This window comes from Trichosurus vulpecula, chromosome 3, assembly GCF_011100635.1.
Source record: "Trichosurus vulpecula isolate mTriVul1 chromosome 3, mTriVul1.pri, whole genome shotgun sequence".
NCBI classification, from domain to species: domain Eukaryota; kingdom Metazoa; phylum Chordata; class Mammalia; order Diprotodontia; family Phalangeridae; genus Trichosurus; species Trichosurus vulpecula.
In genome coordinates this window covers 436,642,479-436,662,607 of record NC_050575.1, presented here as the reverse complement: position 1 = coordinate 436,662,607, position 20,129 = coordinate 436,642,479, and the positions used below count along the sequence as shown (strand labels likewise).

At 51.1% G+C, this 20,129-nt stretch overlaps 1 protein-coding gene across 1 annotated transcript in view; it reads left to right on the top strand.

Moving 5' to 3' along the window:
• Positions 1-8,619: 8,619 nt before the first annotated feature.
• ADRA1D (adrenoceptor alpha 1D) overlaps positions 8,620-20,129 on the top strand; it is a 68,688-nt gene continuing 57,178 nt past the window's right edge. The window contains exon 1 of the mRNA XM_036753137.1: positions 8,620-9,739. Coding sequence (XP_036609032.1) covers positions 8,620-9,739 — 1,120 coding nt within the window. The remainder of the gene's footprint in view (positions 9,740-20,129) is intronic.

Here is a 20,129-nt window from a genome sequence, read left to right as displayed (position 1 = left end):
AGGCAGATTGGCCATTTAGAAGGCGATTGTAATGGTCCAAACCATAGTACATAGCATCCACCTACTCTGCCAATGAGTAAGGTCAATCCTGGTCCCCTGTTCTCACAACTCAGGACTTTGGGATTCCAAGAACCAAGTCAATCTATTATTGTTCTCATCAAACTAATTCTGGCCACTTCCTGCCTCTGGAGCCCTTTCCTAATCAGTCTTCCATGTCATGACCCTGAAAGTTGGCCCGTGCCCAGGACCACTGAGTTACAAGTTGGGGTGTGGGAGTAGCTGAGAAGCTCCCAGTGCAGAGAGACAGGGGATCTGGGGAAATAAACATAGCAGGGACGCCGGAAACCACACGTTTCCAATTCAACTGGAACAGCTGGAAGTTCAAAGCAATAAGTCTTTGCACCCCATCCATCAGGCAGCACATGGGCTGAAGCCCAGATGTGACCTTGCCGGTCCCCTCCATTGTCCTCTGGGCATATTACAAACTCATTTTCTCCAGTCATCCCGTCTCCTCTCACTGACTCATCAAACATTAGAGCCAGGGGAGATGGTTAAAGATGATCTCCCCGGAAATGCTCTTTTGACAGATAAGAAAACTGAGCCCCTGAGAGAAGTCACTGGTCCAAAGTCTCACAACCAGCGAGTGGCAGACTAGACCCCAGGGTTTGAGGCTCCTTGGAGAAAGGGTGATCCGACTAACTTCATTGCTTGAAATACTTAAATCTACAGAACGACAACCCAGCTGCCCATATGGATCAGCGAAGAGAGCTTCCACACTGGGGATCCCCAACGTTGATTGAAGTCACAAGTCTAAACCAAAAACAAACAACCCCACACTGCCCAGGAATGGATATGTAATAGAAGGCAAGGTGTAACAGACAGGGACTGGCCTTGGACTAAAGCCTGGGTCAAAGTCTCACCTCTGACACATGCCATTGTGTGACCTCACATATACAGTAGGTGCTTAATAGATAGCCATTGAATAAATTGAATGACTTAACCCTCTTGTGTCCCAAGCAATTCTCTAAGCCCAGATAAATACCTGGGATTTCTGATACTCAGAGAAAATTCAGGGATGAAGGAATGATGACCCAGACCCTCAATCCCCAAGTCACAAGAGAAGGCCAAGAAGGTGGGAAGGGGCAGTGGAGGATGTAGTGATAGGAAAAAGGAGTCGTCAGAAGAGGGGCTCGACTGCATTGGGACCCTGACTGGCACCACAGGCCGGGACAGCAGAGGTCCATGAGCTGCAGGGAAAGCCCATCAGAAGACCACTGGCATGCCTCCAATTGGATACTAGACCCTTCGGCAAAGCCCTGGTTGCCCTTCCAGGTTATGGCTGTGTCTAAGACTATACATTACAGACAAGATATTGCCACTCTGCATTGGAGGATGGCATTTCCACACTGGGAACTCACCTATGGGAATGAAGTTACAAGTCATACCAAGACAAACGAGCAAAAAGACGGAAGGGGGGCAACAGACAAAGCTTCCTAAAGGCTAAAGTTGTCAACAAAATGACCTTTCCCCTTTCCACAGTTTATTTTCTTTCATGAAAAAGCAGAAAGCCAGTCACTGAGGACCTGAAACCCAAGAGCCAGTCCTACTGGGACCCCAGGCAGCTCCTAAGCATCCATCTCTGGAGCATTGGGCAGCAGACCAACCAGCTTGCACTCCATGTGGGAACATAATTTCTGGTACCATCTCTCCTCCTCTCCACACCACCCTGTGCCTGACTCTCCTTCCTCCCCTTTCTTTTTCAGAGCCGTGGAAGCCACAGTGACTAATTTCCAAATCAATTAAATTTACCCCAAGCACAGCATAAGAAAGCAAACACAACAACATTGACATTTTCCCGCAGCTCGTCTCCACAGAGGGAGGAGAGCGGGAGAAGAATACAGAGCCGTTGTCCTGCTTCTCTTTCAACGTCCTCAGCTCTGCTCCTTCTTTCCCAAGGATTAACGCCCTGGACACTCCACCGAGCACTCCCTCATGGCTCTGAGTTGTGCCCCTATGCTACCAGGAATGGCTGCACTCAGTCATCACCAATATCATGGCCTTTGTGATCAGTGGCCTCTCTTTGTGAGGTGGATCATAGATTTAGGGCCTGTCTGTGCCTAGGATGAAGAAGCCATACTTATCTTAGATTAATCGTCACTGTGGCTGGGGTTGGGGCATCCCTGGCATAGAGTTAAGTGTCAATCTGCCACCTATACTAAAGATCACTCTGTGGTCAAGGATAATGGTCATCCTGTGGCTCAGGTCAGGAGTCAGTCCGTGGCTGGGTTCAGGAGTCAGTCGAAGGCTGGGGTGAGGGGTCAGTCCATGGCTGGGGCTAGCATGTCTCTAACCCAGAGTCAAATGTCAATCTGCAACCTATAGTAAAGTTCACTCCTTAGTGGTCAGGACTCAATCTCTAACTTGGGAATGGTGATTTGTTTGGGGCTAGACCCAGTGGCTAGTCTGAGTCCAAGATGAAGGGTCAGTCTATAACTGGATTGGGATCACATCATCCTTGGGAAATACGTCATCTGTGCTTGAATTTTCCTTCAGGATTTCACTGCCAGGCATCCTTGAAAGATGATAGAGAATGGGAGAGAGGTCATAGGAGCAGAGAAGGACTAATGTCCCAATTTTCAAAAGGGGGAAGAGAATAGAGTCTGCAGACTGCAGGCCAATGAACTTGATTTTGATTCCTGATACAATTTTTAGAATGCCTTGTTAAAGAGAGATGGCTGGCGACTACCTGGAAAAGAAAGCAGCGATCACAAAAAGGCTGAGCATGACTTCATCATGAATAAATCATTCCAAATCCTTTTTTTCAGGTTACTAAACAGGAAGGTCAGGGGAATGCTGTAGCTCTAGTTTCCCTAAATTTTAGTAAAGCATTAGCAAAGGTATCTATCCCTGTGGAAAAGGCAGCAAGCCCTGGATTACGTGATGTTGCAACAGATGAATTCAGAACAGAATGAATGGCCAACCTCAAAGATTAAGCATTAATATACCAACCTATGGGAAGTCCCTAATGAAATTGCCCTGGGGATCTGTGCTTGGACCTATGCTATTTAACATCACTAAGCTTGGATAAAGTATAAATAGCATAATTAGCAAATCTGCTAATGACCCAAAACTGGTAGGGAAAACCGACATGACATTGATCCAAAAATATGGCAGGCTCGAAGCTCATAAGGTAAATTCGATAAGATGACATTGAACAGAAATGATGGTAGCTCTTAATGCAGAGTCTTAGAGGTTTATAAAATACACAAGAATTATCCATCCAGCATTGGAAGGCAGGTGCTCTGATTTCCTCCATCTTATGGTTGGGAAAGCTCAGTTTAAGTGCTTTGCTCATGACCTCACAAAGAGGAAATATCTGAAGCAGGATTTGAAATCAGGTCTCCTTTATTCCTATCAACTACACCACCTGTTTGCCTTACACGGGTTAAAAAAAAGTCTTCAGAAGTGCAAGGTGACGGCTAGAAAACAGCGGGTAATCTGGAGGAGCCCTGAAGGGTCGGTGTGTGAGATATGACAGCCTCAAACATGCCGTATGCCCGCAAATAAAGCCAACGCAGTCTTGGCCTGTGTCAGAAGGCATAACGTCCCAAACTAGGGAGGTGATGGTCTTACTGTGCTCCCCCTTATCTGTCCATATCTGAAGTATCCTGTTGACTGGACACATTTTGGGAAGTGCATTTATAATTTGGACAGTGTCCTGAAGAGACGGCCAGGGTGTCGGAGAGGCCTCCGGGCCATAACCTGTTAGGATTAGACCATCTTGGCTAGCAGAAAAGTCTTGACAAGGGGTCACAGGAACATATATTTAGACCTGGTCATCAAGTTCAACCTCCTCATTTTACAGAGAAGGGAACCGAAGCCCAAAGAAGTGATTTTCGGAGGTCACACAGCTAGTAAGCATCTGAGGCTGGATTCCAAATCGCGTCTTCCCAATTACAAATCCAGTTCTCGTGACTATGCCTCAGTGGCTTTCATGGGCAAGAGTGAGGGCTGCCTTCAGCCCCTTGAAGGGCAACCACCAGTATGAGAAATTCTAATGATTCTGTTTAGCCCCTCAGCCCAGAAAGCAGAGTGAGGAGCCATGCAGGGGAGATGTACAAGGACAGATTAATCTCAACTCCCCATCAGGAAAAAAGATGTAGACGATGGAGTTACTCCAGAGTGACACAGGCGGCTACCACTTATATAGCACCTACTATGTGCCAGGCACTGTGCTAAGGGCTTAACAAATATTACCTCAATTGATCTTCACAACAATCCTGGGAGGTAGGTGCTGTTACGATGTCCATTTTAGGAAGTTAAGGAAACTGAGGCAGGCAGAGTTTAAGTGATCGTACAACTAGTTAAGTATGTGAGGCTGGATTTGAACCAGGCCCAGAGCTCTATCCACTAGGCCACAAAGCTGCCTCCTAGCAGCGGGCTCCCTACTTACCGGAGGTCTTCAAGAGTACGCTGGATGACTCTTCAGCCATCAATCCATCACCAAGGATGTATGAGTGCTGCTTACGTGCCAAGCCCTGTGCTGGGCTCTGGGGATGCCAACCTGAAGTGGAAACATTTGCTGGTCACGTCATAGGTGAGAATCTCATTCAGGTGGGTAGGCGTTGGCACAGATGCTCTCTGAGATTGCTCCCAACTGAGAGAGTCTGTGATTGTTTGATTTTTCTTCTGTTTGAAAGAGACTGACCCTGGCTGCCCTCTCCCAGCAGGCAGATGGGAGAGCACTTATTCATAAGGAGAGGAAAGGTCAGTTTCTTAGGCACTGAAGGCTCCTTGAAGCCTTTTCCATATTAAGCACCCTAGGCATGTCTTCCAGGCTGTGCCCTTCCCTACTTCATCTGCCTCTACTCCTTCCAGCTCTGAGGGACAGTTTGGGACAGCCCATGACCACCATTCCTGAAGTAATCCTTAAAGGACTGGGACAGGTCCCAAGTCTTCCAAACTCTCCCTCTGTAATCTGCCAGCTCTATTAAACGGCCATGCTTCAACTAACCACTGCGAGCATCTAGTCTGGCCCCTTCATTTAAGGGGAGGGGCCCAGAGAGGAAGGGAGTTACCCAAAGCGATAGAGCCCAGAGCTGGGCTGAGACTTCCTGACTACTCTTCTGGTGCCGTCTCCACCAGGGGATTCTGTCCTCACTCTGGGCCTCCTCTTCAAGTCAAGCCAAGATGTACTTGAGTGACACTCCCCTGAACTGTCCTGACTCTCAGCCCAGAATTCTAGCTCCAAAAAATTTTAAACAATTCCGGGGCAGGGTGCGGGGGGTGGGGAATGGCAAGAGGGAGCTGCTGATCTGCTCCAGTCTCTTGGAGAGAGGAGAAGATGGTGGCCATAGCCCTGGAGCTAGACCTAAGCCACCATATGGAGTCTGCAGAAGGTCCAAATGACCTTCTACTATTCCAATACTCAAACAGGTGCAGGTCAGATGAGAGTGTCTATCTAGCCATCCCAAGATCATTTCCCATCAAAATGAAGCCAAAGCACAGGAAGGATTCTGGGACCCTGAAGAAAGATAGGACTCAGCAGAGCAGGAGGAGAATTAATATTTGTCCTTGTATGTTTTCTGCATTTCTATCTTTAACAAGAGATGGAAAGATTTGGGCTAGATTATAGGGCCATTAGATGGATTTAGCTGAGTAAATGGCCAGAATCAAAGAGGGATCATTAAGGATTCCAAGTCAGCCTGCAACAGAATAGCACAGAATTCCCAGAATTTGGTACTTGGCCCTATGCTGCTGAACATTTTTACCAATGACTCAGATAAAGGCAGAGATAGCAAGCTTGTTAAATATGCATATCATGATAAATTTGCTAATAATAGCTTATTATTAGATGATGGCATCAGCCCAAAAAGTTATAATGGGTGCTAGAACATCTGGTCCAGTTCTAATAAGATCAAATCTAATAGAAATCAATGTAAATCTTACACTTGGGTTCAAAAAGTCGATTCCATAGGTACAGGGTGAGGGAAGCATAGTTCAATAGCAGTTTGTCTGAAAAAGACCCAAGTGTTCTAATCTTGAAGGCTCAAAGTGTCTCTGCAGTTCAATATGGTAGCCAAAGGATAAATGAGATTTCAGACTTCCTTTAGAGAGGCCAAGTATTCCAAACTAGGGGGATCAGAGTCCCACAGTATGGTGCTCCATTCAAAACACAGTTAGATTTGTGCTCATTCAGTATGCCATATTTTAGGGTGGTCACTGACAAACTGGAGTGTCCAAAAGAGGACAAGCAGAATGGCAAAGGACCTCAGGATCTTGTCAAATGAGGAACTGAGAAGAAAAGACTGTCCTCAAGTATTTGAAGGTCTGTCTGTGAAAGCAAGATTAAACTTATTCTATATGTCCCCTTGAAGCAAACTGAGAGCTCAAAGTAAGAGAAAATTTCCCAATAATTAGAGCCATCCTAAAGCAGGATGGGCTGCCACGAGATCTCCAGGCAAAAGCTAGATGACCATGTGGTCGGGGGTATGATAGAAGAGATGCTCAGTCAGTCATATTTAGGACTAGATGGCCTTTGGGGTCCCTTCCAACTCTGAGGTTCTGTCAGTTGGTGACAGTTGGATGGCACTTGAACTGGGGTGATCCAGGGAGCAGGGTTGAATCTTGTCCAAAGAGCCAAAAGACTAGAGTCATAGTCAAGCATTTGTACAATGATTGGCATGCCTATTCAACCTTTCCACCACCTCCTCCTCCAGGCAAATCTCAAACACTCTAAACTGCACAACAGGAGCCAATCTGCATTGGTAGAGGGAGTTTCCTCACTGGGAGCTCCCTTTAGCCAATGAAATCATAGGTCTGGGTCCACAGTCCTACACAGAGGGCTGGAATTGTTATCTGCTTCCAGAGTGTGGCTAGAACACTTCTGGGCAGACAGTAAGCCCTGAGCCTTGAGGACAGGAGAATGGACCCAGTGATGACCTCTCCAAGGGTCCCAAGCCCTAGGATTTTCTGATGACGGGATCCAGGGGGTGAATCTGCACATATTTAAAGAATCTGTGGAGTGCCTGGAATGAGAAACAAGGGAGGCTCCAGGGTGGCCCAGTGGAGGTGGATAGCAGGCTGACTACACCGCAGGGCTGGGACTGAGAACCCAGCACTATTCATTTAAGAGGGTCTTAGGTTGGAATATCGATCGCATCTGCTGACTCTGGACCCGAGAAGAATCTCAGCTGCCTGCTGCCCTCTAGTGGTTGGTGTGGGTAGGACAGAAGCATCTTCTCAAAAATAACCGTAGCGCTTTTAAGGTTTGCAAAGTGCTTTACATATATTAGCTCATCTGAGCCTCACAACAACTGTGTGAGGTAAGCGTTACTGTTGTCCCATTTGGCGAAGTGGCTGAAGAAAGGGGAAGGGGGAGGCGCTGAAAGTGAAAGAGGGGGAATTAGGAGAAAGGAAGGGGAGAAGTAGGGGTAAGAGGAGAAGAGAGGAAAAAAGGCAAGGAAGAAGGAGGAAAGGAAGAGGAAGATGCTGAAGGAGAAGGGGAAAGAGAAAAGGAGGAAAAGGAGAGGAATAGGGGGAGGAAAGAGAAAAGGAGGAGAGAATTAGGAGGGGCGGATAGAGAGACGAGGACAGAGACGGGGAAGAGGGAGGTGAAGGCGAAGGAGGACAGAGAGGAGGGAGAGAGACAGTGAGGAAAAACCCAGGAGAGGGAGGGAGGAGAGGAAAGCGAAGGGAAGGACGAGACAGACTAGGGAGGGGAAGGAGGGAGAGGAGGACTGGGAAGAGAGGAAAGGAAGGGGAGGGGGAAGATAGAAGAAGCGGGAGAGCAAGGGAAGAGAGAAGGAACAGAGAAGGAGGAAGGGGACAGAAGAGGAGCTGGAAGGGGGAGAATTGGGGAATGAGGCTGCGGCAGAAGGCTGAGCCCAAGCTGCGGCTGCCGGCTGCCCACTCCTGAACCCACAGGAAAGTCAGACCCGCCCCTCCTCCCTCTCCCTCTCCCTCTCCCTCTCCCTCTGTCTCTCTCTCTCTTCCCCAACCTCCCAGTCCCGTCTTTCCAAAAGGAGTTTCTAGCTCCCGCCCGCCCTACCAGAGCCCTCCTCCTGACGGCCCCTCCTCCCGCCCCCCAGCCCCCCTTTGCTGCTCTCTCTCCTCCGCCAAAGTGCCAGCCGAGCCTGAGCAGTAGGGAGCCGAGTGGTGGCAGCCGCCTGGACCGCAGTCCCAGCCGCTCCCCGACCCCAGCCGCACCGAACCGCACCGAACCGCACCGAGCCGTTGCTGGACCACAGCCTCCTGTCCGCTCTAGCCAGCCTGTTTTAGCAGTGCTTGGAGATCCAGTCCCTCCCCCTTGGGTCTCGTCGCTTTCACCTTGGAGCTGGACTTAGGGGAGCCCCCAACCACCTCCGGTCCCCGGGCTGCCCCTCCCAGCCCGCTCCGAAGCCCCGCACTGCCCGTGGGAACTTGTCAAGAGGAGCCCGTCGGGGCTGAGGGGGGAGTGGGAGGCGGGGCGGCCAGGGGAGCAGGAAGAGGAGGAGGAGGAGAAGGCGGCGGAGGCGGAGGAGAAGGGCAGCCGCTGCAGCGGGAGGGCCATGCCCAGCTCCCTGCACCCCGCCAGCCCCGCGTTCCCTCGGGTCCGAACCCCGACGGCAGCCCTCTAGGATGCCATTCCCGGACCTGCTCCAAGTCGGTTTCGACGGGCACGGCTCAGACAACGGGCCGGGGGGCAGTGGGGCCGGCGGAGGGGGCGGCGGGGGCGGCGGCAGTGGCGGGGGCTCGGACAGCTCGGGAGTAGTCGTAGCCGGAGTCCCTGCCACAGCCGGCAGCGCCGCCGTAGTCGGTGCGGGAGGCGGCGAGGGCAACCGCACCTTCCCGGGGGGCCCGGGGGTCGCGTGCCCAGCGGGCAGCCCTGGCAGCGGGGGCGAGGTGAACGACACAGCTGCCGTGGGGGGTGTGGTGGTGAGCGCCCAGGCGCTGGGCGTCGGGGTCTTTCTGGCCGCCTTCATCCTCGCGGCCATAGCTGGCAACCTGCTGGTCATCCTGTCGGTGGCATGCAATCGCCACCTGCAGACCGTCACCAACTACTTCATCGTCAACCTGGCGGTGGCCGACCTGCTGCTCAGCGCCACGGTGCTGCCCTTCTCGGCCACCATGGAGGTTCTGGGCTTCTGGGCCTTCGGCCGGGCCTTCTGCGACGTGTGGGCCGCCGTGGACGTGCTCTGTTGTACCGCCTCCATCCTCAGCCTCTGCACCATCTCCGTGGACCGCTACGTCGGGGTGAGACACTCGCTCAAGTACCCCGCCATCATGACTGAGCGCAAGGCGGCCGCCATCCTGGCCCTGCTCTGGGCCGTGGCCCTCGTGGTGTCTGTGGGGCCCCTGCTGGGCTGGAAGGAGCCCGTGCCCCCCGACGACCGCTTCTGTGGCATCACCGAGGAGGCGGGCTACGCCGTCTTCTCCTCCGTCTGCTCCTTCTACCTGCCCATGGCCGTCATCCTGGTCATGTACTTCCGAGTGTACGTCGTGGCCCGCAGGACCACGAGGAGCCTGGAGGCCGGGGTCAAGAGGGAGCGGAGCAAGTCCACGGACATCGTCCTTCGCATCCACTGCCGGAGCTCCGGAGCCGAGGACTCGCGGGCGGCCAAGGGCCACAACTTCCGCAGCTCCCTGTCCGTCCGCCTGCTCAAGTTCTCCCGGGAGAAGAAGGCCGCCAAGACCCTAGCCATCGTGGTGGGCGTCTTCGTCCTCTGCTGGTTCCCCTTCTTTTTTGTGCTGCCCCTGGGTAAGTGACACACCCATTTCCCTTACTGGCCCCCAAGGGCTGCCTCTTGGCAGAAGGGCCAGGCCTTCTTTGCCTTCCCACATCCCTGACGTCCTAACTTGGGTTGTCTCTGGTTGGTGGCATCTCCAGCTCGATGTGTGGGTAATAGGAACAGTGAAACTGATCAAATACGACAGGGAGAAGTAAGGGTGTGGATAGGGGGCTGCGTGTGTGTCTGTGTGTGTCTGTGTCTGTGTGTGTGGTGTGTATAGTGTGTACTCTCAGAGTGTATACGTGGGGCCACTTGCGTTGGCACCCAGGTGCCAAGGGAGGGCAGGAGGCATTCTCCTGCCCCACCTAACTTTCCTTTCCTGCCTTTTCTAATCAGGATTATTAAACTTCCCTCCTCTATGATTTTTCCCTGTTCTTGAACCCACTTAGCCTATGGCTGTGAGAAGGTGCAAGTCTTGGTGTGCGTGTCCATTTGTATGCCATATGCATGTGTAGACACTTGGGTGAGCATGTGTAGATGCCTGTTGAGAAGCAGAGTACATGCAAATAGGATTTTCTCGTGATTGCCAAGGAAGGGTCACTTGGAATGGCATCCAAGAAGAAGCAATGGACTGGAGAGTCAGGAGACCTGGGTCTGGGGCTAGCTCTGTTACTGCTTTTGCTGTGTGACCTTGGCCATGGCCCTTTCAGCTTCTGGCTTGCCTCAGTTTCCTCCCCCTGTCAAATGAGGAGGTTGGGCTGGGTGATCTCTCAGCTCCCTCCCAGCTCTGACATTTTGTCGTTCTTAGATGTGCTAAAGCCACCTGGCTCATTCTTAAATCAGCCTGGGAATGCCCAGGTAAGCTCCCTTCTTAAGGGGACAGTTCCCCGTCCCCCAGCAGCACTCGTTGAAACATACACACACACACAAACACACACACACACACACACAGAGTTCCCCTTCTCCTAGAACCATTCATTCACACACACACACACACACACACACACACACACACACACAGTGTTCTTCCCCCAGCAGCATTTGTTCACACATACACATAGTTCCCCTTCACACAGCAGCACTCATTCACATACACACACACACACAGAGTTCTCCTTCTCCCAGCAGCACTCATTTACACACACACACACACAGAGTTCCCCTTCTCCCAGCAGCACTCATTTACACACACACACACAGAGTTCCCCTTCTCCCAGCAGCACTCATTTACACACACACACACAGAGTTCCCCTTCTCCCAGCAGTACTTATTCACACACACACACACACACACACACACACACACACACACAGTGTTCCCAGCAGAGGGGCCAATGCTGCTGCCTATTTCATGCATTCACTCCAGGAGCCTCAATGGGGAGAACTCTCTGTTCAGTACAGCGTGACCTCGCTGCAGGCTCCAGCATCTCAGAGCTCATAGCCTCATCCCCTGAGCAGCTCTCAACAGAGCTCCAGACCCCTGCAATGACACAAGCTGGAATGTCTCTCCTGGAACACGCTGGCTCCCTTGAGAGCTGCCAGCCACACAGCCTGGCCTGGCGAGGACGGGGTACTTCCTAGTCGGTGAGGACTTCTGCTGATGCCCATGGGTGTGCACAGCTGTGTACACGCACCGATCATACATATGCAGGGATGCACACGTGTGTGGTGGTCTCATACAGGAAGACAAGTGCATTGTTGCATAAAGACACATGCGTATGCATGGGGAGACAGCTATGCGTTTATGGAGAGCTGATGGGACCATCACTTTAGGATGGAGAAAGAGGTCAACTCATCCAGTCCCCTCATTTTAGATGTGCTAAAACTCAGGTCCAGAGAAGTTGGCTGACTTGTCTGAGGTCCCCCAATAATGGGCTTGCAGAATGGAAAAGATCTGGATCTGAGGTTAAATCCTTCCTGTAACACTTAGTCCCTTTATACTCTTACTCTCCTACTCACTCTTTGGGTCTCAGTTCCCTCATCTATAAAATGGTGGCACTGGATTCGATGGGCTCTCGCATCCCTTCTAGGTTTCAGTCAGTCCCCTCCAAGGGCCCTTGAAGATCAGTCCCATTTCATGTTTGTCTCTATGTTCCCAGGCAGCATAGCATAGTGCTGGCCTTGGAGAGAACAAGTCGGGTATGCCAAGCCTGGCACAGTAGATAGAGTTAACCTGCAAGTAAGGAAGACTTGAGGTCAAATTTGGCTTCAGACATAACCTGTGACACTTAATCTCTGTCTGCCTCAGTTTCCTGAACTATGAAATGTGGATAATAATGCCTACCTCCATCAAATAGGTTATATTTGTAAAGCTAACGTAGCAGTGTCCTGCACATAGTAGGCACTTAATAAATGCTTGTTTCCTTCTTCTATCCCCTTGCATCCCCAGTGCCTGGTATTGATTAAAATCAGTCAATGGTAGGTAGGTAGCTATTCCCAAGGCTCTTGGTCCAGAGTCCTAGACTGTCTCCCTCAGGATCGAGGTGGTGGGGGTGATCCTACCTGGCTACATATCTCTTCTTCCTGTCTCTCCCCTTCCGTCGCCTTGACTTGGCTAGGCTGGTTTGTCCGCCCTGTGAGTGGCAGTTGGTTAGAAGTTGGTGGCTTTATGTGGCATTTTGATTTTTGAATTGCTACCCATTCGTAAAGCTCAATTCAAATGCCACCTCAGCTGAGAAGCCTTCAGTGAATGGGTAACGGCCTTCCCCACGACCAGGCCTGGGCTTTCTCCTGCATCCATCACGCAGTCGTGGATATTATAGTCCTGGGAGATTGTCTTGTCTGTCTCCTGAATTGCAGGGGGAAGTATTGTGAGGGGAAGGACTCTCTCAGTAAGGATCTTTTTCTCTTTCCAAGTCTGGCATAGGCAGGCTCTATTTGTAACAAACAAATGGTAATTGAATAAATGAATTAATGAAATGTCTATGTACATATGCATGCATAGAGAGAGATATGCATATGCCCACACACGTACAGTGCTGGTTTTGCCTCTATGTGCATACGGTTTGCAAGTGCTGGTAGAGAATACACCTGTCTATTCTTGCATGAACAGACCAACTTGTGTCCACACTAAAGGCACCTGTGCAAAACTACATTTTGAGGTGCAAATATCTGCATTTATCTGCATATCTGTATGCATTTGTTCTTGCACATCCATGCAAGTTCAGTGTGTGTGTAGGATGAGGACACAGCTTGACTGAGGGTGCATATGCGTGTACGTGCATATACATAAGGGTGTTGTTGGTGTGACTGTGGTATATTTACATGTACAGTGGCATTGCATGGGTGTTCATGGGTGTTTGGATTGTGTCCATGTCGTTTGCATATATACAGTGGGAGGGGCACTGAACTTGGAATCAGGAGGCTCTGGCTTTAAATCCCACCTCTGCCTTTTACCAACTGTGTGACCCTGGGCAAGCTGATTAACTTCTCTGGGCCTCAGTTTCCTCATCTGTCAAATGAGGCAGTTGGACGTGACTTCTAAGGACCCTTCCCGCTCTGAATCTCTGATGCTGTGAGTGGCAGTGCACATGGGCACAGGGACAGGCATGCTTTTCATTGTGATAAGCTCATTAGAGATCCAGTTCTTCCCTGTGGAACACACACACACACATATGCATGCACACACACGCACACACACATGCACATACGCATGCACACACATGCACGTGCACATGCGTGCACACACTTGTGCGTGCATGCATGCACACACATATGCGTGCACACACACACACGCACATGCACACACACACACACCTCCAGGTGAGGAGCAGGGGTAGCTGTGAGCTCCCTCATTGTAGCATCCATAAGATCCTGGATGGGGAGAGGTGAGAGGAAGGACATGAGACCCCAGGGGGGAGGAGAAAGGCTGATTGCCAGTGGTTGTTTTTCTGGAAGCTTCCCCTGGCCTCCTGAAGAGCGCCGTTGGTGTCCATGAGCACATCTGAAGGCCATGCTGGGCTCAGAGGGAGGCCCCTGGCTCAGGGAGGAGGGACCCAGGACTGCAGTGGAGGTGTTCCTACTCAGATGCCTCCTCTGCAGGTTGGAACCTTCCCAAGCACAATGCCCTGCCTGTCACCTACTGGCCACCATGATCCATCCCCCTATCCTTAGCAAGCAGCATGGGGTATTAGAGAGGCTGAGACTTTGGCACCAGCAAACCTTAGCTCAGATTTCTGCTCCACCCTTGCTACCTTCATGACCCCAGGCAAAGCACCTGACCTCTCCAAGCCTGCGTTCCTTCTTGTGGCTGGACCATCCCTAGGTCTCTGCTGGGGGTAAAATCTCCTGCCCCAGTGAGCCTTCCCCATCTCAGTCCTGCAGTGGAAATGGAAAGAAGCCAGAGGTCAAGCTTTCAGAGGGCCCCAGGGGAGACAGGGGTTGAAGGGGAGCCCAGGAGTCTCCATACAAGCCCCACTGCCCTCGCTTGGGCCTCCCGCAGGAGCATCTCCTAATTGTCTGGTTGTATCTCGAAGGTTACAGGTCACTCCTGGGGTCAGCCCACTCCTGTCTAGGTGCTAATGGGAGATGTCTAAGGGCTCTGCTGAAGTGGCGTGGGCTGGCACAGTGGCCCGCTCTGCTATCCATAAAAGGGGAAATCACTCCGTCTCAGGGCAGGTGGTGGGGAACCCTAGGGTGCCCCCAGACCATGTGACCGACAGATAGATTTTGTTGTTTAGTCATTATCAGTTGTGTCCGGTTCTTCTTGGGGTTTTCTCAGTAGACATATGGGGTGGCTTGCCGCTTCCTTCTCCGGCTCGTTTTACAGAAGAGGAAACTGAGGCAAAAAGGGTTAAGTGATTTGCCCAGGGTCACACAGCTAGAGTCTGAGGTCTAATTTGAACTTAGGTCTTCCTGACTCCAGGCCTGGTGCTCCATCCACCATGTCACCTAGCGGCCCATGACAGAGCATTAATTAAGCACATACTGTGTGCCAGGAACTGTACACATGGAGGCAGCCAACTGGTGCAGGGGAAGGGTCATTGAAGACCCCATGACCGGGTGAAGTCATTGACTTTTGCCTGCCTCAATTTCCTCATCTGTAAAATTAGGGTAGTGATAGCACCTACCACCCAATGTGGTTGTAAGGATTCAATGAGGTAAGACTCGTTAAGAAATGTGGAAACCTTAAGTGCTAGAAAACAACAACCCAGACCGCTCCTCCCTCAGGGAGCTTAGATTCCAATGAGGGAAGACTGCACATACAGAAGACCGCATTGGAAAGTAAGCGGGGAGGTGGTTCGGCTAGGAATGATGGAATGATTCAAATTCAACGTCCTACACAGGAGGGAGGATGAATAAAGTACTCACTTTGGGATCTGAACCCATGATTCCATCATCATGGGGAACTCCCAGCATGGGAACTTCTGTCCTCTAGTGCAGATCACAGCTTCATCTCTAACTTCCAGGCTCAGAGCCGCAGGCCACTGACCACATGGAGTCCATCTGTGTGGAGGCAGAGCCCTGGTCTTCACAACCCTTTACCACAATATTCCACCAAATGCCCCAAATCAGCTGAGGCTCAGAGTGATTTGCCCAAGGTCACCTAGCCAGGGAGTATTCAGGAGGACTTGGCGTAAGGTTTCCGTGCCCGATGTTCTATATGACGCCGCCTCTGGGAGTGATCAGGACATGCTTTGTATAGCAGGTCAACCTTTGGCTGCCCCTTGAGGCAAAGCCAGGGATTCTAAGAGGCGGAAGTGAGTGGGGAAGGTGTTCCAGGCAGGGGGCACGGCCTATGCAGAGGCTCAGAGGTGTGTGATAAGAACACAGCTGTCATCCAGTTTTTAAATTCCTAGGGTGTGTAGAGCCTAGGGCTACAAAGATAGACAGTAATGGCTCACTTTTCTATGACTCTCCAAGGGTTTCCAAAATGCTTTCCTCACAAAAGCCCCAGCAGCTAGGTGGTATGAGGGAGACTCCCCCATTCGAGAGAGGTGGAAACTAAGTCCCAGAGAAGATAGATGACTTTTTGGTGGTCACAAGATGTCGATCAACCAACAAGCATTCATTCAGTGCCAGTTCTGTGATGGACGAGGGCAGAGAAGTCCCTTCTCTCAAAGCCCAGGAGATCATTAATAATAATAACTCGTATTGATACGACGCTTTAAAATTCACACAGTACTTACATGTGCTGTCTCTTCTGACCCTTACAACACCTCTGTAAGTCAGGTCCCCTTTGTACAGGTGAGGAAACTGAGTCAGGCAGCGGTTAAGTCACTTGCCCAGGGCCAAGTATCCAAGTAAGTATCCAAGGCAGGATTTGACCTCAGGTCTTCTTCAGGTCAGTGCTCTGCCATTGGCTCTTTAATTAGTATTTAATTAATTTTAATTAAATGTTATTCTTTAATAAGAATATCCTAATACTTATAGAGCACCTTAAGTAGCCCTTTACCTGTGTTTGTTTTTCGATCCTCACAACAGCCCTGAGAGATAGGTCCCACTTTACAGAAGAGGAAAAGGAGGCAGACGGGGTGGGGTAACTTGCCCAGTCAATAAATGTTCCTTAAGCACCTACTATGTGCCAGGCTGGGCCAAGCTAGCGAATGTCTGCGGGTGGATTCGAACTCAGGCCAGAGAGATGGCATGATTTGTCCAAGGTCACCCGACTCGTTAATGGCAAAGGCAGGTGTCTGGTGTCAAATCCAGCGGTCTTTACCGCACTCCTCCCCGGCGCTCACGGCTGGGTCTTGACGTGGTCAAGAATCATCCCGCTATAAAGTGGAACGTGGTATGTGCGAGAGAAGGAGGCTAGCAGCCCTGCAGAGACAATCCTGGGAAGACTCGGGGAAGCAGATTGGGATGGTGGAGGCTCGTAGATCTGGGCGCGGCCCCATCCAGCCCCCTCCTCTTATAGGTGAGGAAACTGAGGCCCAAGCAGCTTCGGTGACGCGTGGGAACAAAGATCCCAGGCTGGAAGGCGCCTCTGAGGCCGTCTGGCTTAACCCCAGCATTTTACAAATAAGGAAACTGAGGCGGGAGAGGGGCTGAGGGACGGCGGTGGAAAGGTCAAGGTCACATAGGGAGTCAGGACCAGAGGTGGGATTTGAACCCAGGCCCTCTGCCTCCACTATACCAATCAACTTCCCTGAGTTTTCCAAGGATTGTTTCTATCTGGAATCCATCGAATGTAGAAATGGGAAGAATGAGGACAAGGAGAATAACACGTGACATCGATAAGCTCCTTTAACATCTCCAAAAAAAACCCCTGTGATGTAGAGGCTGCAGGGATGATTGCGTCCATTTTACAGAGGGGAAAGAAAAGCCCAAAGGGCAAGTGACTTGTGTCCGAGGCGGGGTTTGAGCCTTGCTTTTCCTGACAACTGAAGAGGAGGAAGTGCTCAGGATTTCAGGCTGGGGGTAAGAGTTTGGGAAGGCTTCCCGGAAGAGGTGACCTTTGAGCTGGACTTTGGAAGGACATCGGGTCAGTGGACTAAAGAGGAGGAAGGGGGAGGGGAAGGGACATTTGCATTTCATAACCAAACTGATTGAGTCTCCAACATGCGTGACATGGTGCTCAGCATCGAGACTACAAAGAAGTACCAAACGCAAGGCCTGCCCTCAAGAAGTTTCCAGTCCAGTTGGAGGTTCAGGACGTAAACACTTAGAGAGGGAGGGGGTCTAGGTTGGAGTGGTGAGGGAAGGGAGCCTAGAAAGCTGGGGCTTGAACCGAGTCCTGAGGGATGAGCGGTATTTAGATAGACGGGAAAAAAGGAAAGAAGTGGTGGAGATTTTGTGGGGCACAGCATGAGCAAAGATGTAGAGGGGGGAAATGAGCACCCTACAGTTGAGGGACAGTCAGGAAAGTAGCCATTCTGAAGGAGAGGGCTGCTGTATTGGAAAAACAGGAGAGCAAGTCAGGAAGGCAGGTCTGAACCAATCTGGCGAGGGCCTCGAAGGTCAGGCTGAATCGCACGTACTTGATCTCTAAGGAGTTGGAGGTCACTGAGGGCCTTTGAGCAGGGCTGTAGCATAATCCTCATATATCATAGGAAGATGAATCTAACAGGATGTACACAATAGGCAGGAAAGGGGAGACTCTGGAGGCAGGAATACAACCTAGGAGGCTTGTTACGGAATTTCAAGGATCCATCCTCTCTTCTCAGAGGTGGGGGACTAAGGGTGTGGAATACAGCAAATGCTGTTAGACACGGCCAATGTGTTCATTGGGTAAGGGAGGGAGAGGGATATTCAGAAACCAAGAGGATATAAAAACAAAAGACATCAATAAAGCTTTTTTTTAAATTTTACCACAATGAGAACTGTCCAGGTCTGAGCTTAGAGTCTGAGGGCCTGGGTTCAGATCCTGCCTCCAATGCTTACTGCCTCACCTCATGGGCCTCAGTCTTGTTCTCACTGAAATGAGGGCATTGAATTAGACGGCCTCTGAGGTCTCTTCTAGCTCTATCTTTCTGACTCCTAAACAAAAGTCCAGGTGAGACACAATGAGGGCCCCGCCTAGGGTGTCGTATGGCGGATTCAAAGAAGGGCTGGAGGGAGAGTCAGGAAGGAGGAACAATCAACAGGGCCTGGTGGCTGACGATGCCCGGAGCCCATTGCCTCGGAGGGAGAGCCGGGAATCCAGGTGTCATGGAAAGCATGGGGGACTTGAGTTGGGGAGCCTGAGCTCGAATGTGACCCTGAGTAAATCACATCTGCCATCTGGGCCTCAGTTTCCTCGTCTGTAGAGGAGGCAGGGTTGAGTTCCCCGGCTGGCAAGGGAGAATGAAGCGACAAGCTTGGGAGAGTAAGCCTCTCAGAAGCCACGGATGGAGCTCCTTCCTAAATAGAAACCTAGCGCACCAGGGAAGGGGGAGAAAGAGCAGCTCCAGATGTTGTGGGTGGGGCGGGTGGATGCTCCGTGCCAAGCCAGAAAGGGATCCGGGAGCTGGGGCAGACTAGCCCCGCAAAGACGTCCGCCTCATGAGCCGTCCCGCCAGGGGTTAGCGACTTGCCGGGCAGTGTCTAGAAAAGCCGAGCAGGACAGGGTCTGGGGACTTCAAGGTGCAGGGCTTTCCAGAGAAGAGAATGACCCAGGAGGTAGTGGAGGGCAGAGCCCAGAGCGCCCTGAGGGCCTCGTCAGGCTAAGGCAGTATGCCATAGTGGTTAGAGGGTTAGATTTGGAAGTCAGGAGCTCCTGAGCTGGGATCCTGACTCAGATAAATTCATATTTTATTGGTGTGTCAGGAGCTAACACAGGCCCTGGCACACAGCGGGCACTTCATAAATGCTTGTAGACTCGTCGATGAATAGATGCTTGCTGGCTCCGTGACCCATTAGGTCACAACCTCTCTGCACCTCGGTATACTCATCTGTAAAGTGCCCTAATACCATGGCTGTGGTGAGGACTGAATGTGAAAACGAATGGAAAATATTTTGCAAACCTTGCGGCACTCTCCCAACATCAGCTAAAGTTCTTATTGTGGATGTGGATTCCAAAGACCCAAGTTCATAACCCAACGGGGCGTTAACTAGTCATGGTTCCTTAAGCGAATCACTTGATTCCTCTGGGCCTCTATTGTAAATGAGGAGCCACTAGGACTGGGCGCCTCCTAAGCTCCCGAGAGCTGTAGATCTTGGGATTGCTAAGGTTTGTTTCCCTTTGATCTTTGTGTCTTATTTTTTATTTCTTTATTTTTGGAGGAGGGGAAGGCAAGGCAATTGGGGTTAAGTGACTTGCCCAAGGTCACACAGCTAGTGTGTCAAATGTCTGAGGCTGGATTTGAACTCAGGTCCTCCTGACTCCAGGGCCAGTGTGCCACCTAGGTGCCCCTATCTTTGTGTTTTATACCAACTGCCCAGCACAGTGCCTGGTGCATGGAAAGTGCTTAATAAACATCTGGTGATTCAGCGGCTATTTGCCATGTACACATGCCTGAAGGGGACAGTGAGTGGGACCAGGGACCCATTCCCCAGCCTGAGATGGGATCAGGGAATCAGATACTGAAGGTGAAAGCCCAGGGCATCCCCCTTCCCTCAGTGGGGAGTGACCGTGAGGGACTTTTTCCCTACTGGGGAGGCCCAAGATTAAGATGGAAACAAGACCAGGAAGGAGAAAGAGAAGATCCACGGAATGGCATTACTGGAAGGAGCCTGGAGGCCATGCAGGCTGACCACCCTCAGAGTGGGTAAGGGATTCCTCCAAAGTCTCCCATGCCAAGCCCCTTTGTCCTCTCCTTCTCTGAGCTTTCATTTCTTCCGCTGTTAAATTGGGGGGGCGGTAGATTTGATGACCCCCAAGATCTCTCTGGCTCTATCATTCTGTGAGTCTGGGGAGGAGGGCAGGATTCCGCCCTTCGAAGGGGCAGATGCTCGCCAGGTGGAGGAGACCGAATGGGATTTGCCAGCTCCCCGCAAATTCCCTTTAATGAAGCAATTTGCAAGCCTCTCGGAGGAGATGAGTATAAATGGGAAGCATCT